The sequence below is a fragment of the Parasteatoda tepidariorum genome, chromosome X2 (genome assembly GCF_043381705.1).
Source record: "Parasteatoda tepidariorum isolate YZ-2023 chromosome X2, CAS_Ptep_4.0, whole genome shotgun sequence".
NCBI lineage: Eukaryota > Metazoa > Arthropoda > Arachnida > Araneae > Theridiidae > Parasteatoda > Parasteatoda tepidariorum.
The window spans coordinates 41,170,473-41,192,474 of NC_092215.1; the positions used below are offsets into that span (position 1 = coordinate 41,170,473).

The 22,002-nt window shown below is 28.7% G+C and overlaps 1 protein-coding gene and 2 non-coding genes across 3 annotated transcripts in view; 1 reads left to right on the top strand and 2 right to left on the bottom strand.

Annotated features, from left to right (window-relative positions):
- LOC107440641 (collagen alpha-1(IX) chain) overlaps positions 1–22,002 on the top strand; it is an 86,969-nt gene that overhangs the window by 35,754 nt on the left and 29,213 nt on the right. The window contains exons 12-22 of the mRNA XM_043047672.2: positions 5,148–5,204; positions 6,214–6,264; positions 7,660–7,713; positions 8,814–8,867; positions 10,259–10,312; positions 14,611–14,664; positions 15,077–15,130; positions 16,108–16,161; positions 19,272–19,325; positions 21,696–21,749; positions 21,877–21,930. Of these exons, the coding sequence (XP_042903606.2) occupies positions 5,148–5,204; positions 6,214–6,264; positions 7,660–7,713; positions 8,814–8,867; positions 10,259–10,312; positions 14,611–14,664; positions 15,077–15,130; positions 16,108–16,161; positions 19,272–19,325; positions 21,696–21,749; positions 21,877–21,930 (594 nt within the window). The remainder of the gene's footprint in view (positions 1–5,147; positions 5,205–6,213; positions 6,265–7,659; positions 7,714–8,813; positions 8,868–10,258; positions 10,313–14,610; positions 14,665–15,076; positions 15,131–16,107; positions 16,162–19,271; positions 19,326–21,695; positions 21,750–21,876; positions 21,931–22,002) is intronic.
- On the bottom strand, positions 20,922–20,995 carry TRNAT-AGU (transfer RNA threonine (anticodon AGU)). The gene has a single exon. It is a non-coding gene; the product is annotated as a tRNA-Thr (tRNA).
- TRNAT-AGU (transfer RNA threonine (anticodon AGU)) lies at positions 21,327–21,400 on the bottom strand. The gene has a single exon. It is a non-coding gene; the product is annotated as a tRNA-Thr (tRNA).

Genomic DNA, 22,002 nt, shown 5'->3' on the forward strand with positions numbered 1-22,002 from the left:
TTGCGGTGCTGTTTTGTCAAACGAAAGGCGCACCTTCCTGTCTTAATTCGCAAAAGGCTGATGGCTGGTGAGCTTGGCATGTACAAGTGTCATTAGAAATAGCAAAAAATAAAAAAACCTAAGATAGGTTTGTATTTTTCAGTTAAATACGTATTTTGCGTTACAAGCGCAATGTTGTTTATGTTTGGCGTCATATATTCAGCTTCTCACTTGTGGAAATTCAGTCAGTTAATTTCACATACATTCAATTAATTTCACATACATTCAGTTAATTTCACATACATTCAGTTAATTTAAGTTTATTTTTTAATTCAGCACAGATGCTGATCGCGGATCAAGTGTAAGAAAACTAAATCTAATTTCATTAAAATTTAAGACGGAAAATTACCATTACAAATTTGAGGAATGTTTCAAATTTTTTAGAAAAAAAATAGCAAACTGATGACATAAGCACGCACACAAAATTTTTTTTTTTTAAAAGCAAGACAACACAGAGCAGACAAATAACTTTAAGGAAATACCCAATCAGTACCATAAATGTTTAAGTATATCGGATTGCTGTAGGGTCTGTAAATGTGTAAAGCAGTGATATAACATTACTTATTCCTTCAAAGCTTTAACCATGAATATGTAAACTTTATAAAGTGTTCTTAAAGAACCCCTTTGAAAACTCTTAATGCATTTGACTAATATATCATTTTTTATTATTAATAAATTTTCTTATTTTATTTCAATTTTGCTACTTAGTAATAAAAATTTAAATTTAAAAATTTTGCTAGTTTGAAAAATAAAGAAATGTCTAATAAAAATTACTTCCATAAATATTTTTAATATTTTTTCTCATTGGCAACTTTTTATTATTTGAAAAGTAAATATTCCTTGGGTTGCTACAGGGATAAGAAATTTTTTTTTTCGAAAGGTGACCGTTTTACTTTGAGTTGTTTTTTAGTATTGTTTTCAGATGAGCACTATAAGAGTTTCTAAAATTCCCTCCAGATGGCACCACAAAACGCAGAAATAACTAATTGCCTACATGGTGTTCTTGATTTGAAACGCTCTTAACGTTTTTTTTTGAACAATTTGAAAATTATACTGCACAGGAGAAAATTTATTGAGAGTTTTTATTTTTATTTTTACGCAAACTATTACTTGTGTATAAATAATAATATGTAATAATAATTTTTAAACAATGATTATTTATAAATAATAAGAGTTTTCATTAAAATAATTTTCAGTATGTGTATGCATCAGAAAGTTTTAGTTGGAATTAAAATAAAACCGAGTAGCGTTCAAATTCTTTCGATTTTGTAATTTTCCAAACTGAACTGAAGCAGGTTTACAATTTTATAAGAGATTATATCTTTCACTTTTTTTGAGTATGAATCTATTCATTATTCGAAGTCATTTTACGCAGCTCTTATTAGTCATATTACAGAGTTTGACCATTTATAACCAAACTATTATTTATGTATAAAAGACAATTTATATCTAAATAATTTATGTATAATAGTTTATATATAATAATAACTTTTGTACTATGATAACTTATAAATACTAACACTTTATATAAAAAAATATTCAACATATGCATGAATCTGGAAAATTTAGTTGGAACCAAAATAAAATTGAATGACGGCTAATAAGTCGTCCGATTTTGTGACTAATTTTGCAAACTAAATGTCACAGCTTTACAATTTTGTAAGACATAACATCTTTTACGTTTTTGAGAGCAATAATCTATTCATTATTCAAAGTCATATTATGAAGGAAGTTTATTTTTCAATTTTAGATTTAAAATNTTATGGTCTGGGGTGCCATTTCCTTTGACAGCCGGACCTCTTTGGTCGTCATTAGAGGTACACTTACTGCACAGCGGTACGTCGACGATATCCTAAGACCTGTTTTGCTACCGTTCTCTTTGCAGCGCCCTGGGCTGGTTTTTCAGCAGGACAATGCCAGACCACATGCGGCGCGTGTTGCTATGAACAGTCTGCAAGCTTGTCAAACTCTTCCTTGACCTGCTAGATCACCAGATCTCTCTCCCATCGAGCATGTCTGGGATATGATGGGAAGGCGATTGCATCTGGCACGGAATGGCCTCATCCGACAATTGGATCGAATTTGGCAGGAAATACCGCAAGATACCATCCAGGAGCTTTATCGGTCTATGCCACGCCGTGTGGCAGCTTGTATCCTGGCTAGAGGCGGGTCAACACTTTATTGAACTTGTTACTGTAACTCTGCAATAAATTATTCAATTGTTCTGAAATTTTAATCATTTACTATTCTGTATATTGTCTTCTTATCCACCAGTTTTTGTTTCAATTGGACAACTCCTTCTTGTTGCGTCGATTTTTTTGTTATAGAGTGTATTAATTTTTTAAAATCATATTATGGAGGAAGCTTATTTTTCAATTTTGGATTTAAAACTATTCTTTTATATCTGAAAAGTGAGTTTTTAACAAAAAGAAAGTCTACGTTTCAAACAGCTAAAGTCGTCCGACTTTGTAATTTTCCAAACTAAATTGTCACAGCTTTACAATTTTGCAAGATATTACATCTTTTACATTTTTTGAGAGTAATAATCTATTCATTATTCAAAGCCATATTATGGAGGAAGTTTATTTTTCAATTTTAGATTTAAAATTGTTCTATTATATCTAAAAATTGAGTTGTTGATATTTGAGTTGTTAACAAAAAGAAAGTCTAAGTCTGAGCCACTCTTTTTGCTCAGATTTTTCACTTTGGGTGTTTATGATGGATGGTTGCCTGCAAATAACAATGAAGCCGACGCCTTACAACTAATTAATGTTCTTCTGGACTTATTCTTAACGGGTACTGACTGACAAGGTCGTGATCCTAGTATTCAATTCACAAAGCTATTTTTCCTTTTAATATTCTTAACCTCGCCAAATTTCCTGATAATTCTCAGCCACAGTCCTTTACACAACCTTTAGTTCATTTTTATCAGTTTTATTTTCTTGGGAAAACTGAAAGTGTGATTTTACTAAACTTTTGATTGGGAAATAAACATTTAAATAAAAGTAAAGGCCATTTGAAAATTTAAAACTCTATTTCATATGAATATAAATATGAAATTTTATTTCTGTTCTTTGTTTTTCTTTCTTCTTTTTTACAAAGTTTTTGCCAATATCTAAAGGAAAATTTAAATGTAACAATTTTAAAATTTAGTTATTCATAAACTGTATCTGAACCATTCTAGCCCACAATTTTCCTCCTTCTATTAGTCGCTTGAAAATTCTGCTTTTTAGAACTTTTTAAGTTTTTTGCCAAAAAAAATTTATGCATGTGTCAAAAAGTTGAGATTTCTCCATTAAACAACTATCTCAAAATATGCAAGCACAAGATCAGGTGAGCATGGTGAATGAAGTAGAATATCACACTCTAACCTACCAAACTCTGAGAATGTTTTTCGGGTTGTCAAGGACAAACGAGGCTGTGCATTTTTTGAAAAAACATTGCATCCTTTCTATTTGATATCTTCGTACGGTTTGAGGCAACTGCTCAGTTTGCAATCATTCTATTGTATTCTAAATTGGCCATTTAATGCTTACCAAAAATTGGCATGAATTTTCTGGACAACCCGCCCAAAACCTTTCAAACCTTCTGAAAATGTAAATATTTGTTTATACTTTGCTCTAAACACATAGTAAAATTAGTAATACAATTTTAAGCAAATAATAGTTTTCAGTATTTGAAGCCTTAAGAGAAATAACTATTCATGTCCGTTTTTCCCTAAAATGACGAATGAATCACCATCTGTTGCATTTTGAGGATTACTGAGTTTCGACAAATAAATGACGTAAAAATCTGTTCTCCCCGAGAGTTATTACTTTTTGAAGATAAGCGATGCTGGGGAATAGCAGTTCCTGCTCACGAGTAGACAAGCCGAACTAAGAAAAGTATAGTAAAGAAGATGACAGTAGTTCTACTGAGGAAGCATTGAATGTAAAGGAATTTCGAGGAAAAAACCGTTATTGTCCAACCTAATTTTCAAAATTTATTTTTTACTCAGCATAAAAAATAAAGTTTTATTTTGAAATTTTTAGAGGAAGTAAATAAGTGCTTGTGATTTTAATCGTATACTATCTCCATAACTGTCTCAAACATTTAAACTCCTTTCTTCTCAGAATCAGGTTTCATGAAATAATCCATCCCCTTGGTCTTCATTTTTTTTTCACCTGAAAACATAAATATCTCACGACAGTTTTGGTTTGGTTTGTGATCGAAGGTTTGAATTGTTCATTAGATTTATGAAGATCTCCCCTTTTTTATTACTCCTGTTAATTTTTCGTTTCGAGAATCTTTAACATCGCTTACAATTTCTAGAATACAGTTGCTTATGTTGAAATAATGATAACTTTAACAATATTGATACATGAAGCCCATATTCCTTTAGTTGATTGGGCCTGATTTAATATGTATAATTTGTTGTGAATGATCTATATCATTATTAAGAGCTTTTCGGTTCTACTGTCAATAAGTCTTGCGTGTTTGATACAGATTTATTCAAATAAAATTTGTTATAGTATTCCAACCTTAAAACAAGAATTGAAATCTGTGACAATATTAGTTTTTCCTGAAATTTTTCCATCGGAAATTTTGCCTTTGTTTTGTTCAATTTTTTGGTTCTGGTGACGCATTAATTTTTCAATACATTTCAAATTGTATTCCTATTATGAAGTTTACTCTTTCTGTTGATTTTATTGTTTTGTGGACTTTGTTTCTTCATCATTTCTTTTTATCTTCAGTAAATTTTATTTCCCCCATTTATTTCAGTAGGCTTCTTTCTTTTTTCGGAATTTTTTCATAAAATTGATTTCCTACCTTTAACTAAGTTTCTTTCTTTACCAGATTTTTTTTTTCTTAAATATAATTTAACAATTTATGGAAGAGCAATGTGTTTACAATAAATATTGTTTTCTGGAAACTTTATCTATGTGACTATGTGATGTAATCATTGAAAAACATTTTATTCGAAAAATGGGATACTTTTTACTTTTTCCTTAAGAATATATTGCAAATGAAAATTATGTAAAATCGATGGTTGAAAAAATCACTTAAACCTAACACATTTAATTTAAATTATCTTTCCAACTGTTAAAAAGTTTAAATTTGTCCTTTAGGGTCCCCCTGGACTCGTAGGACCACGTGGTCTTAGAGGACCCCCAGGACAGGGAGCGGTAAGTATTATTTTCCTTATTATCAAATTACGAGTAATAGTTCATTTGTAATGACATATTTCATTTAGAGGTTTTGACATATCAACGGCAAATATGCTCATGGTCTCAAATGAAGATAATTTACAAACATTTGGTAATTTACTATTAAAAAAAGTGTCTGAAATTGTTGCAGTTGTTATACCAGATATTATGAAAATATTAAATAAAATTATTTCTATTAAAATTTATGATATTTATTATTTCTGTTTTCTAAAACACTTTTTCAAGAGCATAAATATGTGCATATTTTTATGAAATTGTAATAATTTCAATTTTTTAAATCATAGCCAAAACTAAATAAAAATTCGGATCATCCCTTAAGTATAAGCCATTTTAGGTTTTTTTTTCAACAATAAATTACCTCCCTATGTACGTTATTATTGAATTACCTCCATATGCCTGCACAACACTCCAAAAATACTGATATCAACAGCAAAATTATATTATCCTTTATATAAATATATTGTCCTTGATCCTTAGAATATTGTCCCTTAAGTACAGCCATTTTAGGTTCCTTTTTTAACTATAAATTTCCTCTCTAAAAAATGAATTACGTCCCCGTGCATTACCTCCTTATGTACGCCATATTGAATTACCTCCCTATACCAGCCCAACTCTCTAAAAATACTGATATCAACAACAAAGTTATTGAAATTAACAAATTATCAACGTTTTTAAGTTACTAATATCCTTTTAAATGTATCAGAGCACGAAAAGAAGATTATAAAATCAGAATATTGTTTCTAAGTGTTACAATAATGTCCGACTAATCTGAAAACAATGCCTTAGGGTTCCTGTTGGAATAAAAATGATAAAAATAATAATTTTTGAAGTTAGTCTTTAAAAATCACGTAGTTTTACACAATAATACTTGTAAATTTTAAATCAAAACATTTGAATGCTATGATAAAATAGAATATTTGGAATCAAATTATATTTATATCAAATAATATTTTACTCTTTTTTTTAGGGTGAGGCGGTTCCTGGACCACCTGGCGAACCTGGTCCTCCTGGACCGCAGGTATGAATTAACTTTATTCCATTATTTTATCTAGTCTAAGTGCCTTTAGATTTATGAGAGTTCCAATTAGCGCGTTTAGATCATCATTTGTGGAAATAAATCATCATGGTATTCAACGCTCTGTCATGCAGATTGCTTAACTCGTTCTCTTAAGTGAATAAAATGAAGATACGATTATGCTTGGTAATTTAAGGCGATTGTGAACCATTTAAGAAATTCGTGACTTAAAACGTGCATTCATAAATTACAATTCACAAATATTAATCATTGCATAAATTAATAAAACGTGTATTTTTAATTTAGTAGTTTATAAACTAAACCTATTTTAGATTTCTATCTATATGAAATATTTTTTTGTAAATAAGACAATGAATTGTTATTAAGCAGTTATGCAGAGAAAGCAAACTGAGTTTTGTTGTAATGGGTATTAAAATAGTATAAAGCCTCGAAATTTGCTAACTTTTTGAATGAAAATTTTCTATTAACTAAAAAACTACTAAATTAAAAGTTTCTAAACTTTCAATTTAGTAGTTCATAAACTGAAATTATGTTGGATTTCCTTCGAATAGTAAATAGATTTTTTTGAATAATTGGCAAAGAGAATGACCCGTTATTAAACAGTTTTGTAGAAAAAGTAAATTGTGTTTTTTTTTGGTGCATTAAAATAGGATATAAGTTACTAAACTTTAATTTAATAGTTTATAAACTGAAATTCACTAATATAAATTCTTAGCAACTTAAAAATTCTCTAATATAAATTTTATGCAAATACTATATTTATACAAATACTAGTTGACTTTATACAAATAATATTACCTAATTCGGGTGTGGAAATTTCAAATATAAAATTAGTTTTGTTCGAAATGCTACAGATTCTTTTTTCAAAACGATATTTTTATTTTATGAAGAACGTATTGGTTTATTTACCTATAAATATACTTGTCTGCTTTGAAAATAACACTTAAGACAAAAAACATATGATCTTAACGTATTGCATCACAAACTGAAATGTATTATAGCTTTCCTCCTACCACTCCTTACGTAATAGAGAAGAGGGGTAACTTATTATTCACTCGATGGAATTTTAAAGAAAATGCTTGGTTGGAAATATGCTATTAAATTGCATAAAAACTTTAGCTTGTAGAGAGAAACCGGTTGCATATTTGAAATCAGCGACGCATAAATATCCAAGATCCTTTCCAAAATCTCATGCAACGGGGGAAAAATTGTTTTCAAGTGTAATTTATAAATTGTAAAATGATGTTGATTTTTATCAAATCAAAATGACTTAAATTCCTCTCATATATGCATATAAAGCCAGTAGACATCATTATCGTTATTATTATTGTACTCTGTATCGATGTAGTTTTAAGCGGATTCATGTTATATTTTCAGGGAGAACAAGGCTTGCAAGGAATTCCTGGAGTGTATGGCTTAGCTGGGCAAAAGGTAAAACTATATCTGTGACTTATTTGAAAATTTTTTTTTTATAGTTTTGCAAAATAGTATGTAATTGTCATATTTTGATCAGTGAAAGGAAAGAAAATCAAATTTTGAAGTAACAGTTATGGGAATTGTTAATCAAATCACTGTAACGAAAAACATGAAACTAAACTACTTACTGCAGTATTTTAAACAAACTTTAAAAAAGTATTAAAAAATTTAAAAAAATTTATTGGTTCTTCTTGAAAATTGCAGCAGATATAGATAGCTATTTTCTGTAAATGAAGTTCTCATAAGTTAACAATAAATATTTATTCTTAAGCTATCAATGTAATTTTTTTGAAATACTCTGAAGCTCTTATGAAATAAAATTTTAACCAATGTTTTCGTACACCGTGGTTCATAAATATTAGGAATGTTGTGTGCGTGTTTTTTTTAATAAAAAGAGCGAGCGATAAATTGTTTAAACATTATATTGGTTGCAATACAAACAATCCCTTGTTATGATACACTTAAAAACACAATGTTTCTTAGTCCTCATAATTACAGTTAATTAATTAAATATATTTCAAATATTTGTTACACATATTGGTTCAGAAATAGAAGGGCACAATTACTACTAATTCAAATGTCAAAAATAGTAATTAATTTTCAGTAGAAGATTTAAATTTCTTACTCTAAAACTACCATTGAAATTCATTTAGAAGAGCAAAAAAAAATTTTCATCTGCACATAAGTTTTAAGAAGCGGTGTAAAACGTGGTTAAGGTTTGTTAATTCGAAATATTTCTGCGAAGATAAGAAGATTTACAGATGATGTTTAACCATTTGTAGCATAATTTTTATTAAACATACTTTTCATGTTTTTATCCTTATTTTATATTAATTTAGGTCAAAATAAGTAAAAATTATTATATTTAGCTATTTAATAATTTATGGTTATAAAATAGAGCATGATATATCGGTTTTTTTTTTCTGCATTAGAGGTAAATTTCTCCAAACATGGTTCACTTTTGAGCAGTAATGTTTCAAATTTGAAAGATAAAGTCTAAGAGGAATAGTTATTCATCACTGAAATTTCTTGACATTTTTTATGGTCTATTTTAGGGTGAAACTGGAGGAAGAGGAGACAGAGGGATACCAGGACGTAGAGGTCTGCCTGTAGGTAACTGGTTCTTACTCCCTGGTTTTAATATTTTTTATTTGTTGCATGAATATCAATGAATGCAATAAAGGCTCTGCTACAGATACTATTTTGGGGAAATATAATCTAAACATTCGGTATTTATTGTATTATATGCCTTACATTTGACTTTAAGGGATAAAATATATTCTTCTTAAAAAATAGTTTGATTGTCTTCTTCAAAACTCGTTATGCATTAACTTACAAAATTAGAACAAGTCTTTCTATAGAGTAATCTACTGAAAAAATATATTTTATTATATAATTACGCAAGAAATTATTTTTCTTCTAATAGTAAAGAATGAAGAAAGTAATAAAATGTAGCATCTGCATATTAGTATCATCAATTCAGATCAATGTTTTAAGAAAGAGAATGGTTTTATTAGTTAGAATTCCTTTTTAATATACTTCTAGAGGGATTTGTATGAATATAGTTTTTATTTTTTAAAAATTTACATGTGATGTATTCTTGTGTATTCGAAAAAAATAAAACTGGATAAATTAATAGGTTTACTGCATATTAGTATCTCAGTTAACAGCGCAAGTCTATGGTCAATTTTGAGGCGTATAAAGAGCTTTTGTAAAATAATAATATATATATATATATTTGCAAATCAACTTTTCTAATTTCGGATTAGGCGTTGTCACGAAACTAAGACAATACGGAATTTGTTCGATCATTAGTTAGGAGATGGTACAAAAATTTCTTTACAAAATGATAAGATGCATGTAAATTGCCAAAATTATAATAATAATAATAAGTATTAGGTCCTATAAGCAGTAAAGGCGAAATAACATTCGATGACTTTAAACCTATAAATATTGTAATGAAAGGGAAAAAAAACAAGACAGTGTAAAGTTATTTTGTACTATAATTACCTTCACTTATACCAAATTATACTCTGAGTCTCTATCAAGCTGTTCCTCGAAATAAAAAACAATGAAAATGCAATATCCGAAAGCACTCTTTTTTGTGGATGTAATCGTGTGAGCTGATGACAAGATTATATCTCTTCCTTCTTCTGTTTTCCGGCTTTTTAATTTTTTCTAAAATAATTTTTAAAAAACATTTTATTTTCTAATAAGTTTTCTTCTTTTTTTCGTTAATTTTCTTTTATTCCTTCTTGTATTTATTGTGTTATATATATATATATATATATATATATAAAGAGAGAGAGAGAGGGGGGAAGGTAGATTACATCAATTTTCTTTTCTTCTATGAATAAGGCTACACGTAAGTTATACAATATGCTTAAATAGCATAGTGCTATTTTTTAAAAAAAAATAGAAACTCTGCTAATAAAGAAAAAAAATCTTTATAATCAAATAGCTGAATACCTGATTTTAATATTGTTCATTTAATTTTTAGGGAATAAAAGGTGAACCTGGAATTGTCGGAAAACCTGGTCTACCAGGTCCACCAGTAAGTATACTCCTCATTATCTTAATTAGATTACACTGCTTTTAAGGACCACTTTATGTATATCGGGTGTACTAAAAGAATGACCCATCATTTATAAGCAAACGAAATAAAGCGATAAATGATACACACGATTTGATGAGCTCTGCTCCGAGAAATTTATTTTCATTATGTTTTGAAATTAGTTACTCAGTTGTTCAGCAGATGGCTGTCTAATGTAAAACAATGTTTTCAGGATCATAACTTTTAAGATTTCTTTATCACCGATACCCCTTTGAAGCAGTAAAAACATGTCCTTATTAATAATGTTAAACTATAATAATATTTGTTGATAGGATATCCAAAAATAAAATCGCAATTACATATCTACGCTCTCATTTCAACACTCGTTAATAAATTTTTATACAAATTCCATGACATTATCTTAAATATCAACTCTTTAAGTAGTTATTAATAACAGTCTAAAGGGTTAATATGATATAAAGTATGCTTCACTAAAAAAAAAAAAGCTTTTGAGAATTGTATGCTTCTATTGATGGATATAAAAAATGTTTATGAGAAAAAACTAGACAATGAAGGATCGCGATATGAAGGAATTGCGACAAGTAAATAAAAATTACATTTCATCACTTGTTGATTTATTCTTGCGTGTCGACTTCACAAAAATCACCTGTCTATAATCTTAACATAATGTTGGTTATTACGTTGTAATCATGTAATCTAAAAGAGGTATTTTTCTCCGATGTAAGTAATTATTTTTTTCTTTTGCTGTGTGGTCAATATTTCGTTTATATTTGAATTGCCTGAGGAAAATCCTCAATAATTGAGTAATAAATAAAATTGTCGTTGTTCCTAATTTTTTAAATTTTATTTTGAATATTGTTTCAATAACGGTTAATAACTTAATTTCTGTGCCATTTTAATTCAAGTACTTTAAATTTTGCTTAATTGCGCATTTTCTCGAAGTTTAGTCTGTTCTTCGAATGCTGTATTGCATTCGATATACATTTGCTCTAAGTTTAGTCTGTTCTTCAAATGCTGTGAAGTAAATGCAGCGACACCTTGTGATGCTGTAATGTTTAGTCTGTTCTTCGAATGCTGTCACACGAAGAACAGACTAAACATTACAGCAAATAATATGCTGTTGCTGATAATTTCGGAAAATAATATGCTGTTTTTATTCTATTATGGGCTTGTAATAATTACATTGGAAAACAAACTTTTTGTTGTATTTATACAAATTCTTTATCTTATTTGAATTTCTGATCTTCTGGGTATTTCAAATTTGAAATTAGTTTTTCTCCTGACACCACAGTTTTTTTTAATGACATTTCAATCTCATTTTTTGTCGAAATATACAAGTTTAAAAACTTTGTGTATATAACAGAAGGTCGCGTAAATGTTGCTACAATGCTCTAGGGTAGTTAAGGCACATCACCAGGATTAAAATTGCACTGGAAAACTTGACCGGAATGTCGTTGTACGCGACTAGTTGCGTTTCCTATCATGACCCGATCAGAAGCTAATGATTCATAATAGGAAAGCACCCCTAGCAACGTATGACGACATGCAATTTCAATTCTAATTATATGTCCTAACTCCCTGATGTTTGTCGCATCATTTATGCAGCCCTCTGTTATGTATATAATGTTTTTAAACCTGTTCACTTCGACAAAAAAAAATATACTATTTTTTAAAGGAAAAACAGTATCTTAGAGAGAGAAACCGATTGCAAATTTAGATCAGAGCGAAAGTATCTAAAATCTGTTGAAAAATCTCAAGGCAAAGGAGAAAAAATAAATGCCCTCCAGTGTTTTTTATGATTGTACAGTGTTGTCCATTTTTAACCAGCTCCTTCGATGATAATTATAAATATATAAATTATAAAAAAGCCATCATTTTGTGAAAAAGGAAAAGCGTCACATAAGTGAAAAGTGTTAGTAAGAGTTGAAAAATTACTCCTACACTGCATTGTTGCGCCGCTACGATATGCTGAAATTTTATGCTGTTTTATAGCATGTTTAGAACCATAAAGTAATTTCTAAAAAGAAGAGCAATTATAGAAAATAATCGTTAAACGACTGGAGAAGAAGTAAAATTATATTACGGAACGCAAAATTGCATGGCGGAAATCAGAATTTCAATTGACGGTTTTAATCCGTTAGTGATTCGAGTGAAAAATGGAGAAAAACCGTTTTTGCCGCAAAACGGCTTTAAACCGTTAAATATACGGAGAAATTTCGAAAAAAACAACAACATGAACTTCTTACAGTGTGTTAGTTTGATTAATAATTTATAGAATTTATATGTAACCTTTCATCAGGTCATGAAAAATCACTCGTATTTCCGAGATCCATTATTGCAAAATGCTAATTTTTAATAATGTAATTATTAAAAATCATATTGTAATTATTCAAAGGTTAATACAATCGCAATATTTAAAAGCCATTTTTCAAGCAATAAAAATGTAGTTGAAACAACGCAAAGAACTAAAACTCCCAAAATTTCTTAATTTTTCTAAATAAAATGTGGAAAAATGATTTGTTTTGACTGACTTACATGGTTATTAACATTCTACTTAACTCTGAAAATAAAAAGGTCTTTATAGCCAAAATGTATAAATCACTTTAAGTGTGCCTGTTAAAAGCTCTTGAATGTCTTTATTAAAAATAATCCATCATTTCCTCAAGTTTATTACGCAATACTTCTATGAATAAGGTTNNNNCGCAAAATAAAAAACTGATCACCCTGACTAACTTTTGATCTAATGATGTGATCTTCACTTACTAGGACTCAAACGAGGGGAGACCTTAATTTTGTTAATAAATAATATGCTAATTAATCGATATTTTAAATCAATTTAGAGAAATTAAGGGAAAGAACGTTTAAATGATATAGCATTCCAATACCTATATCTGCTATTTTATAAGACATATTTATGACTGATATGTTTCATCATTTAATAAAAATAAAAATAAAAGTGTTACTCTATAAATGTCTTATACGATCAGTGCTTACATATGCATGTGTTACCTGGACAATGACCCGTGGAGATGAAAATATGATAGCTAGATTTGAGAGAAAAATACTGCGAAGCATTTTTGGTGGAATAACTAAAAGCGGTACCTAGTTTAGAAGATCAAACACGGAACTTTACAAAGCATATAAAGAATCTGATGTCTTGATGATGTGAGCATGATGCCGGAGGGAAGAATGTCTTGGTATAGGCTTGTTGAGAAGGCCAAGGCCCATCCTGGACTGTCGTGCCAATGAGAAGATGACATCATTTATATATTTAAGTTTGACGACTTTAATTTTTTTATGATATACTTTCTCTGCCATTATCTCTCATATAACAACCTTTTAATGAACAGATTTTAGTTCCTGTTGATTTGTAATTCTGCTCCTGTTGAGAATTGCGCTTAAATATGTGTGAAAATCAAGCTATTAAATAAACAGTTGTGCAAAACGTTTTCACATCCTAAACATTTTGAATCAGAGGTTCCCCTTTTTCTTCGGTTACGGAACCCTAAATGATCGAGCTTTTATTGGCGGAACCCTGACTTTAGAAAAAGCTCATTAGAAGCGGGAAAAATGCTAGAAAAAAATTAATTTGGAAACATTTATGGTGAAGAATTAAATTTATTAATTATTGCATCAATAATAGTGTTATAATTAGATTTTATATTAGTTGGTTGAATTCATTATTCAGCAGTGTTTTTTCATCGAGCAGTTTTTGGCGTGAATCAAATTAAATAAAATAAGCTGAATTATGGTTTCTGTAAAAAAATTTTTTTTTTTAAACTGTTAGAATGGATTAAGAAAAATAACTCTTTACTCTTGAATTTTGTTTCTTTAGTTCGAGTTTTAAAGTTCCATGAAAAATAAGATAAATAGATGAAAAATAATAAGATGAAAAATAATTGTGGAAAAATAATTTTTTTTTTCAATTTCATTCTTTTTCATTGAGTAATAACCGAAACATTAAATAAATTAGGCTGGTCATTTAAAAGTTCGGAAAGTAGTTATTGGTTAAAATAGAAATCCCTAAACTCATGGAACCTCTGAAGATTTTCACCGGAACCCTGGAGTTCCGCGGAACACGTTTTGGTTTATATTCCTGAAATATTATTCATAATATATACGCCAACTTTTTTCTCACTCACCTCACATAACTGACACCATAATATCTTTAATTATTTAATCATCAATTCATTACGAGGTGCACGATATGAATATTCAGTAATAATGTGCCATAATTAATTATTTACAGATAATTTATTCTTATTTGATTATTCCAGGGAGTTCAAGGTCCTCCAGGGGAACAAGGAGAGCCAGGTCCTAAAGGAAAACCGGTAAATGATGATTTTCATATTCATCAACCTTCCCTTATTGACCTTTACTCTGATTTTCATTTAAAAGTCTTTCTAATTTAAACTTGAAAATTTTCGCTCGTTAAGAATGTATATTGATTTGGTCTCTCAATGTGATTACCAATAATTAAATTACATTTTTAGAAAAAGTAAAAATAACTTTAAATCATTTCTGAAATTAAAATAATTTTTTTTTGAATTATATAAATTTCATATGATTTTAAATTGTAAGTTATATTGTAGTAAGTGTTTATAACTAGTTAAATTTGAATATTGAGTTGTGAACAAGGTCAGAACAGGCCTAGTAACCATAATTCTTAAAAATGGTTCATAAAAAAATGAATTCGATTAACATGTAAACTATGTTCATATAATCTTGCAACTATAATTCTAGGGTGAAAAGGGCTCTAGAGGAGATGCTGGATACGAAGGACCACCTGGATCGAAGGTATGCTTTAATGTATATAATTATCACACCATAATTTTTTTTTATTATGGTCATTCACTTTTTATGCTGTTTGAATAGTTTAAATTAATTATTTAAACAGACAGCGGCTAAGCATCATTTTTATAAATAGACACGTTCTTAGATGAGACATAGTTGAACTTTCTCCATTTGATTTGAAGAAAAATTAATTATACATTAATATACATATGTATGATGTTAATACATATCAGGACTCGAAAATTATATTGCCGACTTCCCCAGGGCATATAAATACTTCTATCGGGCACTTTCCCGATAGTGCATATAAATATTTTATCAGAAATACTATGAAATACTGATTAAGGACCCTAAAAATTTGATCAAAATCTCCATGATGCCGAATACGGCGAATAACAAACAAGGGAGGAGAAAAAAAATCGATTATACTAAATAATATCTAAATGTTCTGGAATTAATTGCATGAGTAAGAACTTAGTATACAGAGTTAGCTAATTCTTTTTTATTCGTCTAGTTATTCTTAAATTTATCAACCCCTTCTAATGTAATAAAATAATTATATAATAAAGTAATTAAATAGTAAAATAAATATATAATAAAATAATTATGTAATAAAATAATTGAATAATAAAATAAATATATAATAAAGTAAATATATAATAAAATAATTATACAATAAAATAATTATATAATAAAATAATTATATAATAAAATAATTAATATAAAAGTGTATAGTATGGTTTATATATAACTTGTGGAAGTGCATGCTTTTGCCGATTATACTATTTCGTTAAAACTAATGCTTTACATTTACTCTATAAATTCTTATTCGTGGTTAATAATAATACTAGTTAATATACGTCTGATTTAAGTATACTAATATTGAAATAACAGTATTAATACGTATTAAGGCCTTTTTCTTCTTAGGTGATATTTTGAGGTGATTTTAGATGATAGAGATATATTTATTATTTTTTTAGGGTGATAAAGGAGACAGAGGAGACGCTGGTTATTCTGGAGGTGATGGTCAAAAAGTAAGACATAAAATTAATTTCACTATTTAAATACTTCTTATTTATGAACTAGTTATGCTGAACTAGTTTTTTATAAAACAATTTGGATTATCGTATAAAGTATTGAGCTTACTGTTTCAAATGTAAGTTATTATGTTTTGTGGAGGTTCCTCAGTGGCAAAAGCTAAACTGCAAAAATTTTAGAGTATAGAAGAAATTTCTGAAGTGATTTCAATTTGAAATAAAAAATATTTAAAAATCTGTTTATTTTGAAGATTTTATAATGTTGGTTGACATTGATTTTCTATTTTTCAATAATTATGGAATAGCTGTTGTCGTTGAGTGATTTATTTTTGTTGATTGGTTTTCAAATAGGTTTGATATTTTAGTTTTTAAAGTTTCATAAAGTATTCTTAACATTCAACATGCAAAACCTGCTGTCAATAACTGCAAAATAATATATGTGGCCTAACTTAAGAACGGCTCAAAGATAAAAACATTCCACTGTTTAATTCAATGGAAAATTGATTTCTAATAATATGTGATATGAAGTTATAAAAATTAGTATTATTTTTGCTTGATTGAAGGATTTAAAATGCAAGAACTTTAAATTTATCACAATGTTTTGGCAGCATTTAATCCATTTGGATCCATTTTAATACTTTTGCATGGTTTGCTTACATAACTGTGATATATATGGTGTGATTTGATATTCCATTGTATTGTGGGTTTGCACAGTATTTCATTACTATACAAATAGTGTGGTTTGATATTCCATAGCATTAAAGGTTTGATTAGTATTCTCTAACTTAATGCTGAAAATTGTGTTTGAAACTTTCAGAACTTTGTATTCTAGAACCAGGATCTTGTGTTTATAAAAAATAGAGATAATAAGTTGGATATAGATCGAAAAATTACCCTTATTAGGTATAATAACTATATAAATTCTCAGAATTTTTTTTTGCACATTGATCATGTAATCAGTGATTTGAACCACTAGGAGCACAGACATTTGCGGAATCATGCGGAAAATTTACACGATCTGTAAATTTTCCGCATGATCTGTAAATTTTCAGCACGATCTGTAAATTTTCCGCATGATCTGTAGATTTTCCGCACGAAAACGATCAACATTAAATCGGATAAATTTTCCGCAATCTTAATAAAATGTTGCTCTAAAACATGTGGAAGGAGATTTTTGTATAATCAAGTTGCAGAAAGATTAATTTTCTAGATAATATGGTTAAACTCAGTATCTTATCAAAGCTGATGAGAATTTGAATGATATTGTGGTTTCACAATGGCTCAGACCAAAATTTTCTAACAGTGTACGAATGCACTATTTTCTTCAACATTACTTGAAACCTTGAATGGTTGTTTAGTTTTTTAACTACCTCGATATGTCTACTGTATAAGGTTACTTAGTTTCGGAAGTATCTTGCTTAATTAATAGAAACTAAAATAAGGAATAATTGTAACATCCGCCAAGAACTTTTTTCATTTGAGTTACTGCATCAAAATGTGGGTAAAAGATGCTCTAGAAATTAGCAAAAAATGTAACCCTTAAAAAAAGAGTTAAAGAGGAAGGCATTGGGCTTTTTAAGTGAAAGAGTGTGAAGTTATTTAGCTACTTAATTCTCTTAAAAGTAACTAAGCGTAGTCCTACAATGACCTTAATGAGGTGTCATTAAGAAACGGGTAATGTCACTATACTAATAAGGTTCTAAAAAAGAAACTTTGTTCATTTTATAATGAATATTTGCAGATAAAAAAAGGGTTAAACTCACACGTGTGATATTTCTTAAAGTCACGTCTGTTACATATTTCTAATAAAGCCAGGCCATTATTACATCATTACATTAAATTCTAAAATTAGTGAATTTTGCATGAAAAATGACTTTTTTGTATAATAATGGAAATTTATAGGATTAAAAATTTTTTAATTACTAAACCAATCTGCTTAAGCCAACTTCATCTCGAACTTTTTGAAAAGCCCTACAAATATTAAATAATACTAATGTAAATTGGTTTTATTTTCTTAATGATTTTATAAATTTAATATTTTTTTATTGATTTTTATGAACTTCTTTTCCTATTATAGATTTTATAAATTAAATTCTCCAATTATTATTGTTTTTAAAGTGTTTTTTCACAAATGGTAGCATTGAGATTTTATTTTCTATTTTTACCAATTATTTTATTCAATAAAGCTAAAATCATTTATATTAAATTTTCTTGTGTATATATATGCACCGAAGAGCTATTAGATTATGACCCCCCTCCATCGATAACAATGGGCTCGCCCAGGTTTTCATGGCTTTTCATCCAGGAACAATGCTTTCATGGGACACATTAGGACCCATAATCATCATAGAACAATCCCTGAGGTCTGTAAGCTACTTGAACATAGTTGCAGACCAGGTTCACCCATTCATGGCAACAGTTTTTCCTGCGGGGGATGGTGTTTACCAACAGGATAATGCACCATGTCATAAGGGTCGAATCGTCATGGATTGGTTCGAGGAACATTCCAGTGACTTTCAAGTCATGTCTTGGCCCCCAAATTCACCTGACCTTAATCCAATAGAGCATTTGTGGTCCTACTTGGAAAACCAAATTCGTGCTGCCACGCTACCCCCTCACAATGTGAGGGGATTGCGGGACCAGCAGGTGAGCGCTTGGTACCAGATACCTCAGACTACCTATCAGCACCTTGTGGAACCAATGCCATGTCGGGTGCTAGCAGTTTTGAGGGCTAAAGATGGTCCTACTTGTTATTAGCAGGTGATCATAATGTAATGGCTCTTCGGTGCATATATATATACATAAAGACCGATAGAAGATTGATTTGAGTGTCTAAATCTTTTCTGATTTGCTTTCAGACTTTAAGATCTAAAACGAAGAATAATATTTGAAAAAAACTGTTCTTAAAAAATGTTAATTCTAAACACAATATTAATTATTATTAATATGTTTTTTATAAGTTATACTAGTATGTTTTGTAACTAATACTATTTTTCAAATCTCAAAGTATACAAGTTTTACATTTTACAAAATTTATATTTAACTAATGTTGTAATTTATAAAAATAATTATGTTTTGCAAATTCAACAATTAAACTTATAATTTAGGGTGCAAAGGGAGATGAAGGCCGAACTGGAGAAAGTGGATCGCAAGGGGAGAGAGTAAGTGATTTTGATTATTTTTAATGTAGCATAAATAGTGGTGTCTAACTAGATAATGACAGTGTAACATAAATTTGATATAAAATATGAGATTTATGAAAGCTTTTCCCAAAAGCAGTCTATCTTGTTTAAAGATGAGAATTCCAATTGAAAACTTAAGTTGGTCAGAATTTAAATTATTTGAATTCAAGTTAATAAATATTTTTAAGATATTTCAACTATCACTTTTTAAGACTTTTCACCTATTAAATCTGAAGACCTTTTCAAGGCTTTTCACCATTTACTATTTTATGTTTGGTAAAGTGGATCGCCAAGTGAAAGAATTAGTTATATTGAAAATTTTTGACTATGTAGTATAAATAGTGACATATAACAAGTTAATGATTCCAAGTGTAACATAAATGTTGATATAGAATATTAAAATTTATGTAATAAAATAGCTTTTCACAAAATCAGTCCTGCTAAATTCTGCTAAATCCTGCTAATTGGAATCCTGCTAAAAACAAAGATGAGGATTGCAATTCCTAACTTATGTAGGTCAGAATTTAAGTTACTTCTGCTATTATTTTTAAGACTTAAAGACTTTTCACCTTTTACCTTTTTATATTCTCCATGGAATTTTAATCATATTTTTTTCATTAAATTTAATGGAATTTTTATAAATGATAATGAAGGTTTTAATTAGTGATAATAACACAAAAATAATTTCCGGTATTCAGTAAATTTGACAATAGCATATGAAAGTAAGAACAAAATTATTTGACTATAAGAACATTTTTGACAATTATCTATTTAAACAAAAATAAAATTTAAATTGAATTCCGAAAATTATATGGATATAAAAATTATTAACCTTTTGTCGCAGATGGGACACCAATGTCATTCAAACATATATTTTTATGACACTCTAATTACAAGTAAAAATATAATATGATATTTTTTATTAATAAAAAACAGTCTAATAGTCACTATAAAAATCTATTAGAATATCAGAGTTATATTTGTACTAAAATGTAAAATCTAGCAAAAGTTGTTTGAAAATCATTTTTTTCATTCATATTTAAAAAAAATTATCAATAACTGATTTTGTAAATAAAAGAAATTTCAATAATAAATAACTGTTTCTTTTAAATCTAAATACTACAAATAAGTGCATATTTGAGAAAAAAAAATTGATTAGAAATAAGCCTTGTTAGGATCTTTAACGTAGTTACCTTAAACTTTTAATTTTACCTTTGACGTAGGAAACGACTCCGGTGTTTCATGCTTTATTTCAAAATGCTAAATATATTTTTTAAAACTTATTTTGACTTAAATTAAATGAAAAATGTATGAAAGATATGTTTAATAAAAATTCTGTGTCAAATGATTAAAGAACAAAGGAAAACAAATTTCAGAATGCTGGTAAGAGAAAATTCCAGGGTATATAACAAAGACAATATTAGACTTAAAATAAGAATTTTTATTAAAAAACAAAATTTTTGAACAAAAAACAATTTGCGTAGAATCCATTAGAAGCATTAATTAATTTGTTACTGTGTCAAATTCTGACTTTGATGGAAATGTAAAAATCAATTAAAACACAGATTTACGAAGAGGCACCGGCGAGATTCGAACTCACGATCTCCTGTTTACTAGACAGGCGCTTTAACCAACTAAGCCACGGCGCCACGGTTTGAGTGAAAACGAATAAAAATGAATTTCTGACCAATGTGGGTTTTTAACCAGGAACCTCTTGATTCGTTTCTTATGCATTAAATTTCGTTGCTCTTGCCGTCATCTTTTTGTATGCAATGTTAAGGTTTTTGATTAAGCTTGGAGACATTGCAATGTATACAGAAAATATATAACAAAGACAATATTAGACTTAAAATAAAATTCTGTATCAAAAAACACAATTTCCGAACAAAAAACAAAATTTGTGTAGAATCCATTGGAAGCATTCATTAATTCGTTACTGTGTTAGATTTTGACTTTGATGGAAATGTAAAATTCAATAAAAGGCACCGGCGAGATTCGAACTCACGATCTCCTGTTTACTAGACAGGCGCTTTAACCAACTAAGCCACGGCGCCACGCGAAGTAGTTAAACGAATGAAAATAAATTTCTGATCAATGTAGGATTTTAACCAGGCAGCTCTTGATTAGTTTCGTGTGCATTGAAGTTCATTTTCTGTTATATTTTTCTAGTGCAAGGTTAAGTTTCCTTAAATTGCTTGGAGACATTACAATGTATACAAAAATTTACAATATTTGGACTCAAACTAAAAATAGTTTTGTTAGAAATAAAATTCTTATGCTACATTTGTTATTATTTCCTTATAACATTATGACGTGTATTGAAATACATGTAAACAATCTATTTTACAGGGATTTCCTGGTGTTCCTGGGTTAAGAGGAGAACCTGGACTTGTTGGATTTCCAGTAAGTTTCTTAAATAAGTTTTAAAATCTTAATATATATAAAATGTATTAAAATGCTCTCATGGTGCTTCGAACATCATTTATCTATGTAAACAAAACATGTAATATATTTGTTTTTGTTATACTAGGGACCAGCAGGACCTGGAGGACCACCGGGAGTATCTGGACCTCGAGGTGAAAAGGTATTTGTTCATGTATTTTAAACATGTATTGAACCATATTTTTAATTTACTTATTATCCCATAATCATCATA